General features: G+C 38.9%; 1 protein-coding gene across 5 annotated transcripts in view; it reads right to left on the bottom strand.

The window, feature by feature from the left end:
- Positions 1–18,303, bottom strand: part of arhgef1 (Rho guanine nucleotide exchange factor (GEF) 1) — a 71,532-nt gene that overhangs the window by 45,572 nt on the left and 7,657 nt on the right. For 4 of the 5 annotated variants that reach the window (XM_030157235.1, XM_030157236.1, XM_030157238.1 and 1 more), the window contains exon 2: positions 6,610–6,674. The exons of the other annotated variant lie outside the window; for it this stretch is intronic. In XM_030157235.1, coding sequence (XP_030013095.1) covers positions 6,610–6,636 — 27 coding nt within the window. In that variant the 5' untranslated portion in view covers positions 6,637–6,674. The remainder of the gene's footprint in view (positions 1–6,609; positions 6,675–18,303) is intronic. 5 annotated transcript variants of the gene reach the window in all.

The following is an 18,303-nucleotide window of genomic DNA, read 5'->3' as shown; positions in this document are numbered from 1 at the left end:
AATAAATAATAAGAATTAACGCAATAAATACATTCATATAATAGTTTTATTGTCAATCATCTTGTTTAAGCTTTGTAACATTTTAAGAACTTTTCTATTTCATATTATTCAAAATGAGTTTGAGTGGCTAAGTAATTATTTTTTGTTGTTGAAAGGTTCATGTATTCATTAATTTGTCTTATCAATGAAAGAGGGCACTTTCAGTTTATATTTTGCACACAATTTAGTTAAAAAAATGTTATTTTCTTATATATTATAGTTAAATATATGCTGTTTGTTAACAAAGTTTTGAAAATATAAATTGACACCTTTGGCACAGGAACAATTTTGCCTAATTTTTTCCAATCAAAAATGCTAAAGCGAGAGTTGGGGGTACTTGGCTAAAAAAGTATATGTCAGGGGGTACTCCACTGTAAAAAGTTTGAGAACCACTGATATATACTATACACTTTATACTATAACTAAACTATTAAACATTATTAAACAGTCCTTGTCTGAAGGGCCGGGGTGTGTTGGATTTATTGCCTTGAGATTTTTATTTATTTATTTTTACTGCTGATTTCAGTAAACTCAGCAAAAGGTTCTCCTGTGGACGCCATGATGTAACCCTTCACATCTAAGTATGTACTCTGATCTGAGGGTGAGGGCCAATACCAATCCTTGCATTTGAAATCCATGAATGGAAAAAAAAACCTTGGAACTGGCGACCAATTTTTACCCCCCCCCCCCCCCCCCCCCCTCCCCACTTTTTACCCATCACGCCCCACACCACTTCCCCTTTACAGGCATGTACACACCCAAAACACACAAACAACGCACACACATATACAGCCCTTGTATTCTGTCCTCTGAAGGCTGCAGACCCTTAGCCGCCACCAGGGAACACCCAAATGCTCACTTGGAGAAACACAACAACACACATCAAACAGCCAAAAGCTACACAGAACAACACCTACCATTGTCCAGTGTTAGTCCAAGACATGGCTCTGGACCTGGTGTTCTCCCAGAGCCAGAGAAGTGTAAAAATGAGGCAAAGTAAAGAGAGGAAAAAGTGTGTCCTAAAGCTCTAGTAGGAAAAAAATAATCAAAAGCTTACTTATATTTTAGTGTCATGAATTCTGTCTTCAAATATCCAACACCCTTGTCACGTATTTATTTACACTGGGAAAGGTCAGGAACAGCCCTGGGTATTGTGCACACACTGGCACAGTTTTCAACCAGACTGCTTCATAGGAAAAATGGATTTACAGGATTGTGATGAAACAACTTAACATTTTTTGTAATTAACAGGATCTGTTTATGGTCATTTTATCTAGAAATGTGAATTACTATAATTATTATGCAACATGTTCATAGCAGTGGACATTTAACCTTTAATTTTACCTTTGGCTGTGAATTAGCATCATCAAAGCCGGTGTTTTTGCTAATCATATCCCACCATCATTTCATATATTAGTCAGATTAATTTCCCCATGGGGATCAGTAAAGTTCATCTGTATCTGTATATGAAAAATAATTCCTGTTTGGTGGGGGTTTTCCATAAAAACAAACTGGTGTGAGGTATGATGAGGAATTAAGTAAAATATTTTTACTTAGTTACAGTAGGAAATAATATTAATATACTTTTATTGCAGCTTTTGTGACATGGACATGTTTGCACCTACTAGAGGTGCAGTGATTATTGAAAAAATAATAATTCTATGATTGCAGCTTCATATATGTGCTTATTTTATGGTTTCATTCTGTTGTTATAACAAGATGATTACACATTACATTTGATTACATTTTTTCACTGTTTTCTGTCCATTTAAAGGCAAAATTATGGATTAATTGAGAAAATAAGTCGCAGAAAAATAGACAATAAAATTCATCATTAGTTGTAACCCCACTCCTTAATGACATAAAAAATATTTTTCATTGACAAGGGTCAAAGGTTGAATTTTTTTTTTGTTACTTTATTTTATTGTTTGATTTCTGTACAATACAAACATGAGAGACATTTGGGATGCACTGACTATCAAAAAACCTGTGTGACTAACAATTGGTTTTAGTAATGTGACGCTGAAATGAAAATTGTCCATTTCTCCCATTTATCATGACACTGCTCTTCTTAAGTCTCCAATCTATGGGTCAGAATCTCCATCTCAAATATTCCATTCACAATTTGTAGCCAGTCATGAGCTGTAGGTGGTTCTAATCTGCACCATGTTTTAGGGATTACATAACCCAGTGTCTTGGTTAAAGGTTAAATATTTTGTGCTTATGTGGGGTGTGTTGGAGTCTGTCCTGTACTGAGAGCTGGTCATTTGTTGAATTTCTCCAACTCCATTTCTACACTAATAGTAGCTGGTGTTGCTGCTGTAAAGGAGTAGAAGACACTAAAAACCATGGAGGGACCATTAGGATTTTCCAGGGAAAAACCTGCCATTCCTCTAAATGGAAATCATTGTAGAGGCTGTTATCATGGATCTAGGCAACACAAACAGTTGTTTAGAAATGAAGTCCAGAAATGCTAACAATCACAAGCACCACACAGACACCAACACACACTCCATGTAAGCACGTGATCATGTGCAAATTTTATGTGTTGAACCTTTTAGTCAGTAGCTTTAGCTGATTAATGTACTGTGAAATCGTCTTGGAACATATAATAAAAGTCACTGAGGTGTACAAAATGATATGCAGACTTAAAAATTAATATTAGCTTCTGCATTTCATTGTACAGTTTATCTAACTACAGATCTGAATTTGTGGCTATGCACGCTGTCACCGTGTTATTAGAAGGAACTGAGAAATCACTTAGCGGTCAGGGTTTTGTAGGGAAATGCAGCAGTGTAAACAGCTACAGCTCACCGCCTGAATACAGTCTGTGTGTTCAGTGGAAGGTAGGGGAGTTAAAAAATGCTTTGAGGTCAAGGTAAGCTCTTGTAGAACGACAGAAAGAGAGAGAGACAAAGAGCCGGTAGAGCTGGAGAGAGAGATAGCGAGTGAAACTGAGATAGGCCGAGGAAGAGAATGTGGTCATTCATGGTCGTATACAGTGGGCTGTGGGCTGAGAAAGGCCAGTGTTAGGGCAACATGTGTAGGAGGGGTTAGCAAAACAGAGACCCACTGGGCTGTCCGGGGCCAGGAACACACATCTGCAACAACACACAAACACAGAAACATACCTGCACTATTTCACATGCTCACCCTCCCACCAAACCCACCCCTCACCAGAGACACACCACCAAAACCACCACGCCAAGACACAGTTATGCTGCTATGACAACAACAGACGAAACTAAATAACGCCGCACAAGTCAACACAAAAGATAACACTTCTAGAGTCTAGTGTAAACTACATCAATGTTCTTAAGGTCTTGATGATAGGTGCAGAACATAAAAAAAACAGACAAAGAATGATGTGGAAAAAGAAAGTAGAAACAATACTAGAGGCTCAAATTACTTAGTCATACACATAAGTTATTAGACAATTTACTGAAGCATTTTACCAAATAAATGTTCCATCATTATAGCTGTAAAGACCAGTCTGCATAGTTTAGTATAAATCCAATGATTTTAAGCATCTATTGCATTAAACTGATAAATGATCAGTTTATTGGTGCTGCTGTTTCACAAACTCCACGGAAGTTAGCTGAAGTATGGCCAATGACTGCAGAGCCTGCAACACTCAATACATGTTACATGATAACACATATACTCATAAAACTGGAACTGCCTACAGTAACTACCTTTTTCGCATTGAGGCTGTGATACTTTAGATTTAAATAAAGGTCAACATCATCATATAACTTACGAACCTGCTAAGTTTGTTGGTTAAAACAGATACCTGTGGCTCTGCCAGATTATTTAGGTATTTATTACTGAAAACTGATGTTAAGTTTAACACTAATCCAAATTTTATAACCCGTCCAACATTTGCAAACACATTCACTTTTATCAATTTTCAGAGACACGTGCATTTTTCTATTGCAACTAAGTAGACAACGTCATTCGTTTTGACAAAATAAATATATAAATGTGGAGATACTGGTACAAAAATCTTAATTATTAATCTGTCACCTTAGACAATAACACATTTTGCCTAAGGTATTTTTGTACCAATATCTGTAGTTATATATTTCTTTGATCAAAATAAATTGCATAATATTAAATTACCTGGTTTGTTCCATATATAAAAAATAGGAGCATGCACATGTCTCTTATAAACAATAAACAGGGCTCCTACAGGTTTCTACAAATTAAATTTAAGACTTTTTAAAATTACTTAGAACAGAATTTAATGCTCATTTCAGCCATACTGGCAAAAATGTATGACTCCTAGAATTTAGGAAAACATTTATTTACATCAGCAGAGACTGAATATTACATACATACTGTGCACAGAACTGAATGTCCTATGATCATTTCTCACTGGGGGGCTGCAAAGTTGGCAATAATTGGTTCCTATAAATTGTTGGGTTGGAACAGGTGGAACTGAGTCGACTAACAGTTTCTTTGCAGCTTGGGCATTTAACAGACACATTTTAAGACAACACAGCAAACCACGTTATGGCAACACAACTTAAGACCTACCATGTCCAGTTTAATACCTTTTAAAGACTTTTCTGAGGTATTAAATGCAGATTTGTACATTCAAGACTTTTAAGAATTTTAAGATTTTTTAAGACCCTGTGGGAACCCTGATCAAAGACTAGGTGTTTACAAACCTTTAACAGGCACTGTTAAGTCACAGACTGTGCCTTTCCAACACCGTTAATCTTTCTATAAATGCTTTTCCATTGACCCTCAAATTGCGCAAATATAACTTGCACATAAAAATTTACCTACTGGAAAAACGACAATTTCGCCAAAACTCTCGTTTTGGATTAAAAGCTTTTTCGGACATAGCACAATCGGTATATCATACAAAACTGCAATGGAAAGACCTTTTTCTGTAACTAGAGTCACATGAATAAAAAACCCGGATGTTGACGGACGTTACAACAAGCAAAGAAGAAGAGTTTTAAAAGAAACATGGAGGTGTATGTGTGGACACACCAGGAAACCAAATCATTTTTATTTTTTATTTAGTGCAGGATAGAGAGATAATATATAATAATAATGAATATATGTGTAAATCAACACCATATTTATGTTGGTCGCCATGTTTATGCAATGACTTCTCATGCCATCTCGCAATAATAAATAAATAAATCATCGCATTTGTGATTTAATGGAAAAACCGACATTACACATTTCTGTTTTTTTGACATTTAGTAATGTTTAGTAAAGTTTTGCGCAGATGTCCAATGGAAAAGCCACTTATGAGATGTAAGAGCGCTAGACAGCAAATAATTAAATAATTTAGTTCCTATAAATACTAATTAACAATAATTTATTAAAGCTTAAATTGATGCCAGTAGTTAAAAACCTATGAGAAGTTAAAACTAATAGAGGGTTGACCCATTTTCTTACACCAAACTTAATTAAATATTACAATAAAAGCAGCTCAGACCAAACCTTTGATAGACCCTTTTACACTTATTTGCTTAGAATTGTCTGCATGTTATTTGACGGTCACCCCTCTGATAAATAATGTGGATGATTTGCGTTTCATTTACAGGTAACTGTTCTAGTTCAACTAAGAGGCAAAAGAATGTCAGCCTTCTCATTAAAGGTGATGCAGAAGCCATTGTTTCCCTACCATTATGTGTTTATGTTTGTAATGTTTATATTCTTAACAGATGTACAGGAACAGTGAGGGAGGGGGAAGATAATTGAAGTTACACAGGCAGAAGTAGGGGAGGTCACTTCTGCTCCTGACTCAGAGGGTGGGAGTTTTTTTTTTTTGCCCAGGAGGAGCCAAATGGTGCATTCCAGCATATGGCACAGTTCAGTCAACAAATGGAGACCGTCTGAGGGTCTCAAGACTAAATGCAGCCTTCATTCATGGTGCGATATCTGGCATAAGGTTTTTCCCAAATACCACTGATATGGATGCGTCACGTGGTAAGAAAAGGCGACGGGTTTGAAGTTTTAGCCCTCAAAGAGCAGAGATCAGCTCTGGTGCTCCTGAGACCACCCCCCACCCATCCCACCCGACCCTCCTCTCCCTCCCATCACATTCCAGTACTAACTAAGTGTCAGGTGGCATCAATCTAATGATAGCCATCAAGCGTACGTGCTTTTGTGTGTGTGTGGGTTAAGACTGAGCACGTATGTGGGAGGGGGCCATTCCTATGTGATTGTGGGGAGCTGCCGGTGTGTGTGTGTGTGTGTGTGTGTGTGTGTGTGTGTGTGTGTGTGTGTTCAATGACAACTGGTCTTTACAGCACCATTCCACTCAGTCCCTGAGTGGGCTGACTTTTAATACTGTACATTAGCAACAGTGAAAAAAAAACAAAACACAGCACCTGTTTCATCAGACCTCTTGAACATTGAGACAAAGCCGTTGAGCAATTAATATTTACGCCAGCTCAACAACAGGTTTCACTGCAGTCTAATAACTGAGTCACCATTATGTCAGCTCTTATGCAAACCCAACATCCATTGTGAAAATGTCAAAATAGTCAGCCGTTAGTCCCTCGGAGCGAAAAGAGAGGAGTCGTCCGACTGTGACCTCACCCCGAAGAGGGCATCTTCAGCATCCATACCGCAACCAGAGGGGCCCGCACCTGTCAATCAAGCTCCTGCAATAACATGACGGTGACTGTCAGAGAAGAGTTTAGTGGAACTCATCCAAGACTAGCTTTTGCAGCTTCTAATAAATGATTGACAAATGGCAGTCAAGAGCGCTTGGATCAATCTGCTGACACAGAATCAGTGCATAAAGGTCATCATTCAGTAGCTTTGGCAACAATAAACATAATCAAATGCACTTGTGACCACAGGTTACATTTTGCATTGTTGTCTTTGTTGTCACCCTAGTCATATACACAGCACAGTGTGAGGAAATTGCATGTTTTTAGGACCACAGTGTGACATTCAAGCAGATAACATGAAGTGCAAACAGACATGACAGTAAATAGACGGTCCACAGCGCAGCAGGTCAGTTTAACATTAGACTGGTGGTAATAGCTACAAAATGATGTTAGGTTTAAAGCACCAGAAAGAGGTACTAATACAGGTGCTACTGGTGTAACTCAAGTAATAAGCTTGTGCACATTTAGATCAAAGAGGTACCATACAGTGACAATCGATGTGGAATTTGATCCGACAGTGTTTCTCTGATCTCAGTGCTGGGAAGTCGGCTCAAATAGGTTACAGTCTACTTTTTGAAGTCATACTTTATAAATACACCCTGATGTGAAAAGGTATAACTATTTAGACACTGGAGGCTGCAGCAGACACCAAAGTAAAACTCATTATTACAAATCTGAAAAAGTCTATAGACACACATGAACAAAAGGAAATAAATTAAACATTACAGCAGCAAATTACAGGACAAACAGTGTAAGGACACCTACAGCCTGTGATGGTAACACAGCATGACGAAGCAAAGCAGCAAATGTATGCATGCTTATTGAAAACAAGATCTGCATGACATTTGTATGTTCTTCACCTTAGTTTGGCTAGTTGGCACTAGGGGACTAAGCCAGTACCGATTACATGTACTCAAGGTATACACTGATATACATTTTTACACAAGTAACCATAACATTATCTCAAAGCAAGATAAAATTAAAAAGTGGGGCAATTCTGCATTTTACCCATCCTGACACACACACAAAACCTGGCATTAGCATCTGCATTAGCACATTAGGAGGAATGAGCTGCCATTGAAGGTGCTTGGGGAACAACTCCAGATGTTCATCAGCGCCATGGTCAGGAGAATTAACCTGTACCTGTTTTTAATGGCGGGGGAAACTGCAGCGAACCCGTGGAGCATGGAAAGAACAAACAAACTCAACACAGATTTGCCAGATGTGCCAGACATTCACAGCAGCATGTCTTACAAAGTAAAATGACCAAATTTAATGACCAAACTAGAGCTCTGAAATTTTCTAGAGTTAAAAAAGTAACTGATGAGTGCAGCATATCTTTGCAGTTCACTTATATTGTTAAATTCACTGTGTTATTTAACCACTCCTAGAGCCATTTTAAGGAGCAGAGAGCAACTACTATGTGGAGCCTGAGGACAAAGAAAAATTCATCTTGAACATGATCGGCTTCACCAAATGTCATGACGATCCATCCCACAGTTGCAGGGGTATTTAACGGTGGACCAAACAACTGACAAACTGAAAGGCATGGAGCTACAGAAGGAATTTCACTGTATTCAAAACTTAAAATTAGACTTCACTCCTTCACAGTTACTTGGTGCACCTGGACACAGTATTAAACCATTGTATGGACGTGGGTCAGCGTCCCCTTCTCACAGCTGGTCACAATAGGCTGTGTCCTGTCCCCTATATGCTATGAGGGCAGCGTCCAAAAATAGCCCAGCAGCTAATGGCTATAGCTTGCTGTGTTTGTGCTGCTGTTTATCTGGCTCTCTCATCAGGCCACAGTGCCATTAGCAGTGACTGGGGGATTCCTAGCAGGACCACTGCCCTTTTAGCCCCTGTTCACGGAGGCGCCTGAGCAAAAAGGAGGAGAAAAAAAACTGGAGGAGCACAAGGTGGCAAATGGGGAGGCATACAGACAGGAAGTGGGTGTAATTTCCTCAGGAAGCTATCAGAACCGTTTCCTGTTGGACCTATCAGATGAAGAGAAAGACAGAATGAGACAGAGAGGAAAGAAGACAGACAGAGCAAGAAAAGTGAAAATCATACCATTTTTAAGTGTGAGGTGCCATGCAAAAACATGCATCAAACAAATCTTGCATGCCATGCTCTGCTAAGTTCACGTGGGAGCCATAAAAGGAAGTTACCACAAAGCATGAAGAAGGCTGGTGATAACAAATGAGGAACGAAAAGCGCAAGAGAACAGATGTATAAGGAGGAGAGCATGACCTAAAGCTGCAGAGTTGGAGCTGAAGGCACCAGCATTACTCTTGAGTTTTAGACACAGTTCAGATCATGACTAAGTAGAGTCAATGCATCATCTGAGCAGTTATTTTCTATGGATTTTAAAATAAAACCATTGAAAATTCTCCGAGTGTGCAATTTACTTTTGGTTTTGCTGACTTTTCCAGACCTGAATTCACAATCTCGTATTTCTGCAACAACAAAACAGTACTGTAACTGCAAGCACCAACCTCTATGGACCCTATAGACTAAACACAGAAAAAACCAAGGGGCCTCGCAAAGAGGGAGGAGGAGCATGGAGAAGAAATTAAAAGAAGGGACACAGCAGCAGGAAATGAAGAACAAGGCGGTAACAGTGGAAAAAAATGGGAAAAAAGACGCTGGAAAACAGAGCTGTGAGAAACTGTGGAAAGTTTAACAAATACACAAGTGTCTAGGAGGTGTGCTTGAGAAGAGTTAGACTAGAAAATGAAAGCTGTTGTGAAGGTAAAATCTGACAAATGTTGTCTTAGAGGTGTGTTAGATTAGACTGCAGACATTAGATGAGACCCCAGGGGTTGAGGCATTTCCAGAGAACAAGGCTAATTCAGCGGAGGAAATGCATTGTATGTTTTTGTAGTTGTATATAGCTAGGGAATAAAACAATGACAATTACCACAATAAAACTTGAAATAAATAAAATATCATTATTGTGATAAATGTCTGTAGGGTTCAAGTTGTTTTACTTTTTTTTGCTCCAACATTTTGTTGCTGAACACTCTTTTGTGTGAGCTTGGAATGAATTCGGAAGTGTTCTGCTATCTGGAGATTGTCTGATGATCTGATCATAATGTCAATATTTCAAAACCACATTTAACAGTCTATTGTGTTGTTTTTGCGTTGCTGTGCATTTTCTGCCATTCTTATCTTGTTGCACTCAGGTCCATCTGCGCCTAAAACTCACAATCTACAGCACAGTACGGCTTAAAATGTTTACACAAGACAAGTTTCTTCCATATTTCAGTCACTCTTAAAAGACAAGGATTACAGAATATACAGCTATATCCTATAATATGGCCAAAACACAGTCACATACTCTAATGTTTGTGGAACTGCCTTTGGCTTTGATTACACACATATTCGCTGTGGAATTGTTTTGATAAATGTATGCAATGTCACAATTAGGGATGTAACGATGTGAAAATTTCATATCACGGTTATTGTGACCAAAATTATCACGGTTGTCATTATTATCACAGTATCGTTGAAATGTGCTCGAAATGTTCAAAAAGTTCTTGTCTTACACAAAACCTGAAATAATTTAACCAAGTTGTATTTTGAAAAAAAAACCAAAACAAATAAAATAATAGGCACAATGTACGTTCAAACGTTCAAATATTAACAAGTAAACATCAAACATACAAATGTGCATTAAAGATGAAACCTTATAGCCATTGTTTGCCATTTTCCATATCAAGTTTGTGTGGAAAGTGCGGTAATCAAACACGGTTATCATGATAATTAGAATTTAAACGGTAATATTAACCGTCAGGAATTTTACCGTGGTTTATCGTTATACCGGTAATCGTTACATCCCTAGTCACAACAATCATATCCATCATTTTTAGACACAAAACATTGGTGAACCCAAACCAGATCATAACACTGCCCCCAGGGGCTTGTACTGTAGGCACTAGGCTTGATGGGTAATCACTTCATCCATCTCTTTTCTCACCCAAATGTGCCCATCACTCTGGAACTGCCCTGTCAATCTGGAGTCAGACCATATGACCTTTATCCATTGATCCACAGTCCAACCTTGATGCTTGTTTAAGAAATTAAAAGCTGCTCACTACATCAGTTAGGGTTCAATAACCAGCAGGTTGACAGAGCAATAAAACATTGGTGTGAGGCAAAGTTACCTCAGGAATCTCATCACTGCACTGACAGCAGGGAAACAGTAGAGCAGAACAGTGTGTACAGTGTTAGTGTGTACAAGGAAATGTCATTAATGTATGTGAGGGAGTGGTTCATCTGCGGTGTAAGTGTAAGGTGAAGCCCTAAGAAACATTTTCCTGCTTTCTTTTGTCAACTCTTTTCCTGTAACCTTTCATCATCACTCCCATTTCTTGTTTCATTTTCCTTTCACTCTCTGTAAACTTGCCTCCTTATTCTCCACCTTTAGCCTAAAATAAAGCGGCCCCTTGTACAATCGCCCCAAGACAGCCAGTGCATTCATGGCGGGTAGACAAGGGCCAATTATGTAATTTAACAACCATTACGTAGTGGCTAAAATAAGATTATGGCCAAGAGCGCGGAGAAAACACAGGCAGGTCTTTTCATTGCTTCACAGGACAGTACCTTACAAGCTGTTCATTTTGTCGACTCTTGGCATTTAATTGAATCTCTTTGTGTTTTTAGTTGGATGACTTACAACAGCAACGACAAAAAAAAAAAAAATAAAATAATTGACCTTCTTTTTCATATGTTTTCAGTTGAGTAGACAGGGTTTTTAATGGCAACGTCTACAACATCCTTTTTTAAAATGATGTTAACAAGGTATCCCACATAACAAACTACTGCTGAACCTCCCCCTTCTCTTGGTTTTCTCTGTTCCCTTTGCTCATGTTCCTTCGAGCCAAAGTACACTTCACTCTCCTGCTCCAACAAACTGCCACACCCACCCAAAACCCACCCAACCCCCCCTTCCATCCTCCATCCTCTCCCTGTCCCCATATAGAGGTCACTGGCTTCATGGAAACATTTGATAGGCCAGGGCCAATCGACTGGCATGGATTGGCAGTTCAGAGTGAACCTCCAGCTTGGCCTAACTGCTTCCATGTGTGTGTGTGTGTGTGTGTGTGTGTGTGTGTGTGTGTGTATGTGTGTGAGAGAGAGAGAGAGAGAGCAAGAGGATGGAGCAGTAATTGCTGAGGCCAAACAGAATCCTCTGATTAGCATTTGGGACAAGAACTGCTGCTTGTTCCTTCCTACATTTGTTACGAGCATTTGTTTATCGACTGTTTATTTGCAACTCATCTTAAGCGAATACCAAACACAGCAGCAGCAACACCGATCTGAAGTTGAATATTTTGGAAAGAATTTTTTGCCGACAAAGAATTGAAGCATTTGGCTTAACATTGCCCAAAAATGCCTTTGTACTTGCACACAAGCACACCTTGGTTCAGGATGTTAACCTCAAGCCAGCACTGTTCAGTCCAGATAACATTCTTCTCTCTTTTAGGACAGGTTTATTAATAAGGTATTGATGGATCGGTCAATCCTTATCCCCAGCTGTTCTCTTCATCGACAATAATCACTGTGATGACATGAACAGCCAAGGGAATTGACCAGGTTTTGTCCTGAGTCAAAATGAAGCAAAGGCTTAACCTGGCTCAAGCAAACACTTTCTACAAGCAACATAGCTCAGTAGTTTAACTAGTTATATGAGTAAGGGAACTGAACTTAAAGCAGGAGAATGTTATGATTTCCTGGTGTAAAGCTTAGACAGTTTCAAGCTTAAAGAAATTGTTAAAAAAATAAAATAAAAAATTCTAAATATCTGCCGCTAAGGTGTGTTACTGCAATGGTCGGGCATTTTAATTACTTTTTGAAGGCTGATGTTCAAGCCAACTGTAGTCAGTTAGTTGTGATGTCATCTTTAATGCATGTCATCTAGCCAAAACAAAATGTTGGGAAAAACCCTGATCGACAACCGGTTCCCATGCCTCCAAGTTTAGAAGTTCCTTTAGTTGATGCCAATGTGTTTTTTTGACAGGTCTATATTTTGCAAAACAGTGACATCAAACTAACGAACCAATGCTATGGGAAGTTGTAACAAGAAGGACTCTTAGCGGTTGTAATGTCATGTTAAGTAGGTTGGACACACTGGTAATATGCTGAAACATCTGTTCTAGTGATATGGGCTTCAATTCCACGAATGCCATGCATTTGATACGCACAAGTACCACTCCTGTCCAAACCAAGCAGCACGTCCATTACCAGTGGGTTTCCATAAAAATATAGAACATGTTTTAATCAGCGTCAAGTGCAGTCTCCTCATTGGTCCATGTGCAATCTTCACTAAAACGATTTCCTTTTGCATTTACCCTAACTAAAACCCCAGCACATACTGTAGAAAGGAGAATGAATGAGGATTTCAAACATTCTAAGACTTTAACATTTTATCAGTTTTCATGCTTTAACAATTAGCATCTATCTTCAATAAATGCAGCCAATACATCAAAGCCAAGAAAGCCTAAAGTGTGACTAATATTAAATGAGGTTCCATAATGCATTAGTATTATTATCAGTACCAAACTACTTTAAAAGTAGAGGTCACGCAATTATTTATCACACACACGAGATTTTCTCAGTATCAGTTTATCTTAACTGAGTTATCGTTTGGTCTCATTAAGCTCAAAAAGGCTAAAAAAATTGCCACATTTTCCATATGGAACCGCACAGAGTCCAAATAGACCCAATCCACAGTGATAACAGAGAACAACACACTTCACATTGATATTTTTGAAGCATCACACTTGGAAATTTCATTGAGAAAACAACCTTAAAGGTGCCCTACCACACAAAACCATTTTTACTTGTATTTATTGAAATATGTTTGGTCCATAGGTGTTTGTGTTATGTAGTGAATGTGAAAATGAACCACAACCTCCTCTGTCTGCTATTGCCACTGAAAAGAAAAAAGGAGAGAATCAGGCCAATTAGGAAAGCTGGTCAGTGTGACGTGTTAATGCCTGAGCTCATTCCTATTCATGAGCTTGCCCAGGTGAGACCATGCCCACTGAATTCATCTAGCTCAGTGACAGTTCTCGTATACAGCAAGAATGGGTGAACGCCAACGTTCTTGTGCGCTATGCTCGAACAGAATTTAAACAATGTACGTTGGCCAAGAACCCAGAGTTGAGGATAAAATGGCTTCAGTTTATTTTTTGGAACAATGCCACAACACTACAATTCAAAATCAACTCTCTGTTCCTCACATTTTGAAGAGAGTGACTTCATCAACTTTGGCCAGTTGAGCAGAGGCTTCACTATAAGGTTGCTGTTGAAGCCTGGAACAGTACCATTGCAGTAGTCTACTGAAAAGCCAGGCTCTGATTGGCTAGCTGTTAGCCAATCAGAGTCAAGCAGATTAGCATGTTGAATATTCATGAGAACTGGCAGAATCGAGCTGAGTCTTCCAGCAGGCTTTCTATATCACCTTAGAATGGCTTGAAACTTGGTAGCCAAGGCATTTTTTCCACAAAAAATGTTAGAGTCCGTGGTAGAACTTCAGACATTACCAACAAAGTAATGAAATACTTGTGGCAGGGCACCTTGCAAATCCGTTACCAAAAAACAATGTTTACGACAAACACATAGAACGGATTTACAGTTGAAGTCCTATGTGAATTTTGCACAAGTAGACGTGATGCAGGGATGACAGCTGCTGTGATGAAAGTCAAGAAAACATAAGGATTTCACAAAAGCACCATCATCATGTTTACATAGTGTTACGACATTCTAAATATGACAAATAGAGTTCCCTCTTTGTTTACCAAGTCCTGAGTGTATTCACACAGTGAGGAGCCTGTCCATGAACACCCACTTACTCACACTGAGGACCTTTCACCCCTCCAGACCCTCCATCTCTCACTCCTCGAGAGTAAACATCATCTATGGAGGCTAGCCTCGCTTTTTCCACTCCTGACCCCGAAATGAAAGAGCTCATTCTGTTTCCTGTCTTGTACTCTCTCTCTTTCACTCACTCACTCACTCTGTCACATCAGCTTTCCAGACGTCCCTGTGACTCACATTCGGTCAGACGCTCACAGCTATTTCCATTTTCTACCTTTTTTCAGAGCTGCTGCAGCCCACGAGAAACCTGCACAAAATCTGCTTAGCGTTTCGTGAGGTAACGCCATTCAGCCGGCTTCATTCATTCTCTGGGTCGCTCAGTTGTGTGTGTGGGGGGGGTGTCACCGCTGCACACATGACACACATGCCTAGTCCATGTACACCCTTAAATGACAGAGAGCGAGAAGCCTCGTCTAGTTTGACTGCAGCGCGTGAAGCAATCTGGGATGAGAATGTGACAGATGACAGAGATTGGCAGGTGAAAACACAAACCATCTAGTGTTTGCATTAAAGTACCTGTGAGACGTAAACTGCTAGAAAACACACACCCTAATCCAACGAAGCTACTGTGACATACAAGATTCTCAGAGAACCACAGAACAACAAAAAAGGGAAGGAGGATAACTTCTAGACAGTGTCATTATGTAAATATAGTAACACTTGGTCAAACTGTATGTGTGAACTTGTAATAATCAAATGGAGAAGTCCTGCTCACTAACAAAAACACCACCTGCGAAACACAGACTTAATTTAACTGCGATTTAGCCATCACGATGTGGGCTTTTTGAAGACACTAGTGACTGTATTTGGACAAAAGGTTCAGAGCTACGAGAACTCTAGGGGTCAGAGGTGAACTAATGCCAAGAGCTAGCTTAGGTCTTATATATATACACACACACACAGATGAAAGAGATCCATTTCTTTTTCATTTGAAAAGTTTACCGTAACTATCATCTCAATAAATGTGTGTGTTAGTGTTGCAACGACAAATCGATTAAATCGATCCAAATCAATTCTTAAAAGAGTTGGCAATGAACTCGGCAGTTGAATAATTTGGTCTTGAGCATGTTAGTATTGAGGCATGCCTGCACGTTGTATAGTGTAACAGAGGAAAACACAGAGCAGCATGGCTGAGGCTTCGAATGCCGGCCAGCCCGTTTGACCAAAATGTAGTGCGCCATTTATGAAACAAAACTTGAATATGGAGGAAAAAAATGGCCAAAATCCCAAAGCACACTACGTTTTGAGCAAATGAGGCTCCCATGGCCACCACAAACATTATGTAAACTTAGCTTAAGATAGCCTACATGTAGTGATTACTTTAGCCGGCAAGCTAGTTAGACACTATTGTCTATAATTATAATGTTTTCATTCATCTCCGTTTATCAGGCCACCAGACTAATGTTACCTATTGTTGACTGGAACGAATACATACAACGCTAGTTTGATAGCCTATAAACAGAGCTGGTTGAAGACTATAACTTGCTAGTCTCTAGCCACAACAAGTCTAGGTAGTGGGCTAGTGCTCACTAACTATATCCGAAGCTATTGCAGGAATGTAATCATTAGTGACTTGTCTGCAGCCTATAGGCCTATTGCTCTGGGTTAAATAATGATCTTTGAGAATTTAGTCTTTTGTGTTCATCCAATGAATCAATTAGTTATTAAAATAATCTACAGATTAATTAATTAATAAAATCATGGTTAGTTGCAGCCCTAGTGTGTGTCCACACAAAACCACTGAAAATGCTGCTAGACATGCTAGGCCTGTAAGTGGCGTTGTAATGGTGCCACAAATACACCAACAATGGAGGAGAACACATGCTACATGGACATAACCTTGTGCGAACATGAACGCAACACTGTAATTCATCATTGTTGCTGTTTTTGGTGGCTTGGTTAAGAGAAAGGCGGGGCTATGGCATCACCGTTTCCTGACACATACGTATGGGTAGTAAACACAAAAATGCAAGGGTGTTTGTTTTGAGATTTCTTCACTCTGGGACTTGGTTTAAAAAATGATCGACTTCAGCCTCCCAAAACACTGGTTCCATGTGGATGAAATACTCATGTGGAAGTCCCTTCAGTGACTTCTGTTTAACAAAGCCATTACAGTTTTGTTAGTGGAACCTGTTAATCACAACAACAGTCAATCTGTCAGGAAAAAAATGCCTTCAATTAAATTAACATAACCTCAGAAAGTCCATGTAAGTTTAAGTGAGTGTGCTGTAGTATACACCTGTCAATCAATGTTCAACACAGCAGACATCAAATCTTACTTGACACAAGATATAATTAACAAAGAAAAAACTAAAGATGGACCATCACATCACTTATTAGATGCTCCAAAATAAAAAAAGATGAAACTAGAATGAGTCCTGGGAAACATTGACTTGATATTTCCACAGCGGAGTTCAGGTCTTTTTGGAGCCAACCCTAGTGGCCATCAGCGGTATTACAACTTCAAGATACTTCAGCGTTGGCTTAATTTTGTAGCTGAGGTCCTTGGCTCTCAATTCAGGGTCATACTTCACCTTCCTTTTTGGTGAATGTTGTCATTACATTCAAGGAAACATGAGGTCAAACAGCTGATAATCATAACACAGTTCCATTCTTTAAACAAATACAGTTTATATGTTCACGTCTGCATTATTCTCTTTGAAATTCTAAATTCACTTAATTCTCATAAGCCTCTGGACTAAAACAAAGCGCAAAAGCAAAGCCACACCTAAACAGACTATGCACAGAAATGAGGCTCTGTGATACACCAGGTAAACCAGTATATCAGCTTTAATTTCCTCTGAGGTATGAATTTTTCATATAATTTCCATGTGCTGCAAAAGTATCACAACAGAAACAATAGTTTTAAGACTTTAGTAAAAAGCAAATTATGTAATATTGAAACTCTGTGAGCTGCAGAGTGTATGTACCGTGCGTCCCCTTCTTATGAACAAATAGAACTTAATACCACAGTAACAGATACTACTATTACTGTAATAGTAGTAACTGTATCATCTTAGCGTGTGTGATAACTCAAACGCCTGGAGTTTCAAAGTGTTACTCTCAGGTTTAACACTTTCAGCATATTCAAAACATATCCCACGCCTGCATTTCTGGATGATTTGTGAGAATACTGAAGACTAGAGAAGAGCTACAACACCTTCTGACCTGGGCCTGAACTGTGCATGAAAAGACTGATCAGATCTGTTAGAGAATGAGATCTGGTTGAAGCCACAGAAGATTTACTATTGGTAAACAGCTCATATTTTGGAAATAAAAAAATGATCTGCTGCTCACATTGTTATGTTTATAGGCAACATTATATAGATTTTTCTTAATTTTTGATGGAGGACAACCAAAGCACATGTCCTACCAATTAATGTGGATGTGGTCTTTGCATTCCAACTGAAATCTACACTTGTGTATTCTATGCACAGTAGTCCTGACAGTAGAGGAAATGACATACAGATTTACTCAATATTCTACTTTCGACATCCATTTCATGCTGTGAGAAAATAAAGGTAGAACTATCTTTAGGGTGCCATTTTTATTAGAGGAGGATTTTTTAAAAGCCAACTAAATGCATGCCATAAACTAAAAGCAGTGTAAATAAGAATCATTTTATTTTTTAATTTTTATTTTTTACTGGTTTTCAATCTAACCTCATGCTGCAGAGAATAAAAAGGTCAAAGGTCATCATTATTGCGGCTAAACATCTCCACATACTTAT

The sequence above is a fragment of the Sphaeramia orbicularis genome, chromosome 16 (genome assembly GCF_902148855.1).
Source record: "Sphaeramia orbicularis chromosome 16, fSphaOr1.1, whole genome shotgun sequence".
Taxonomy (NCBI): Eukaryota; Metazoa; Chordata; class Actinopteri; order Kurtiformes; family Apogonidae; genus Sphaeramia; species Sphaeramia orbicularis.
The sequence above is the reverse complement of the archived record's forward strand: the minus strand, read 5'-3'. Positions and strand labels throughout refer to the sequence as shown.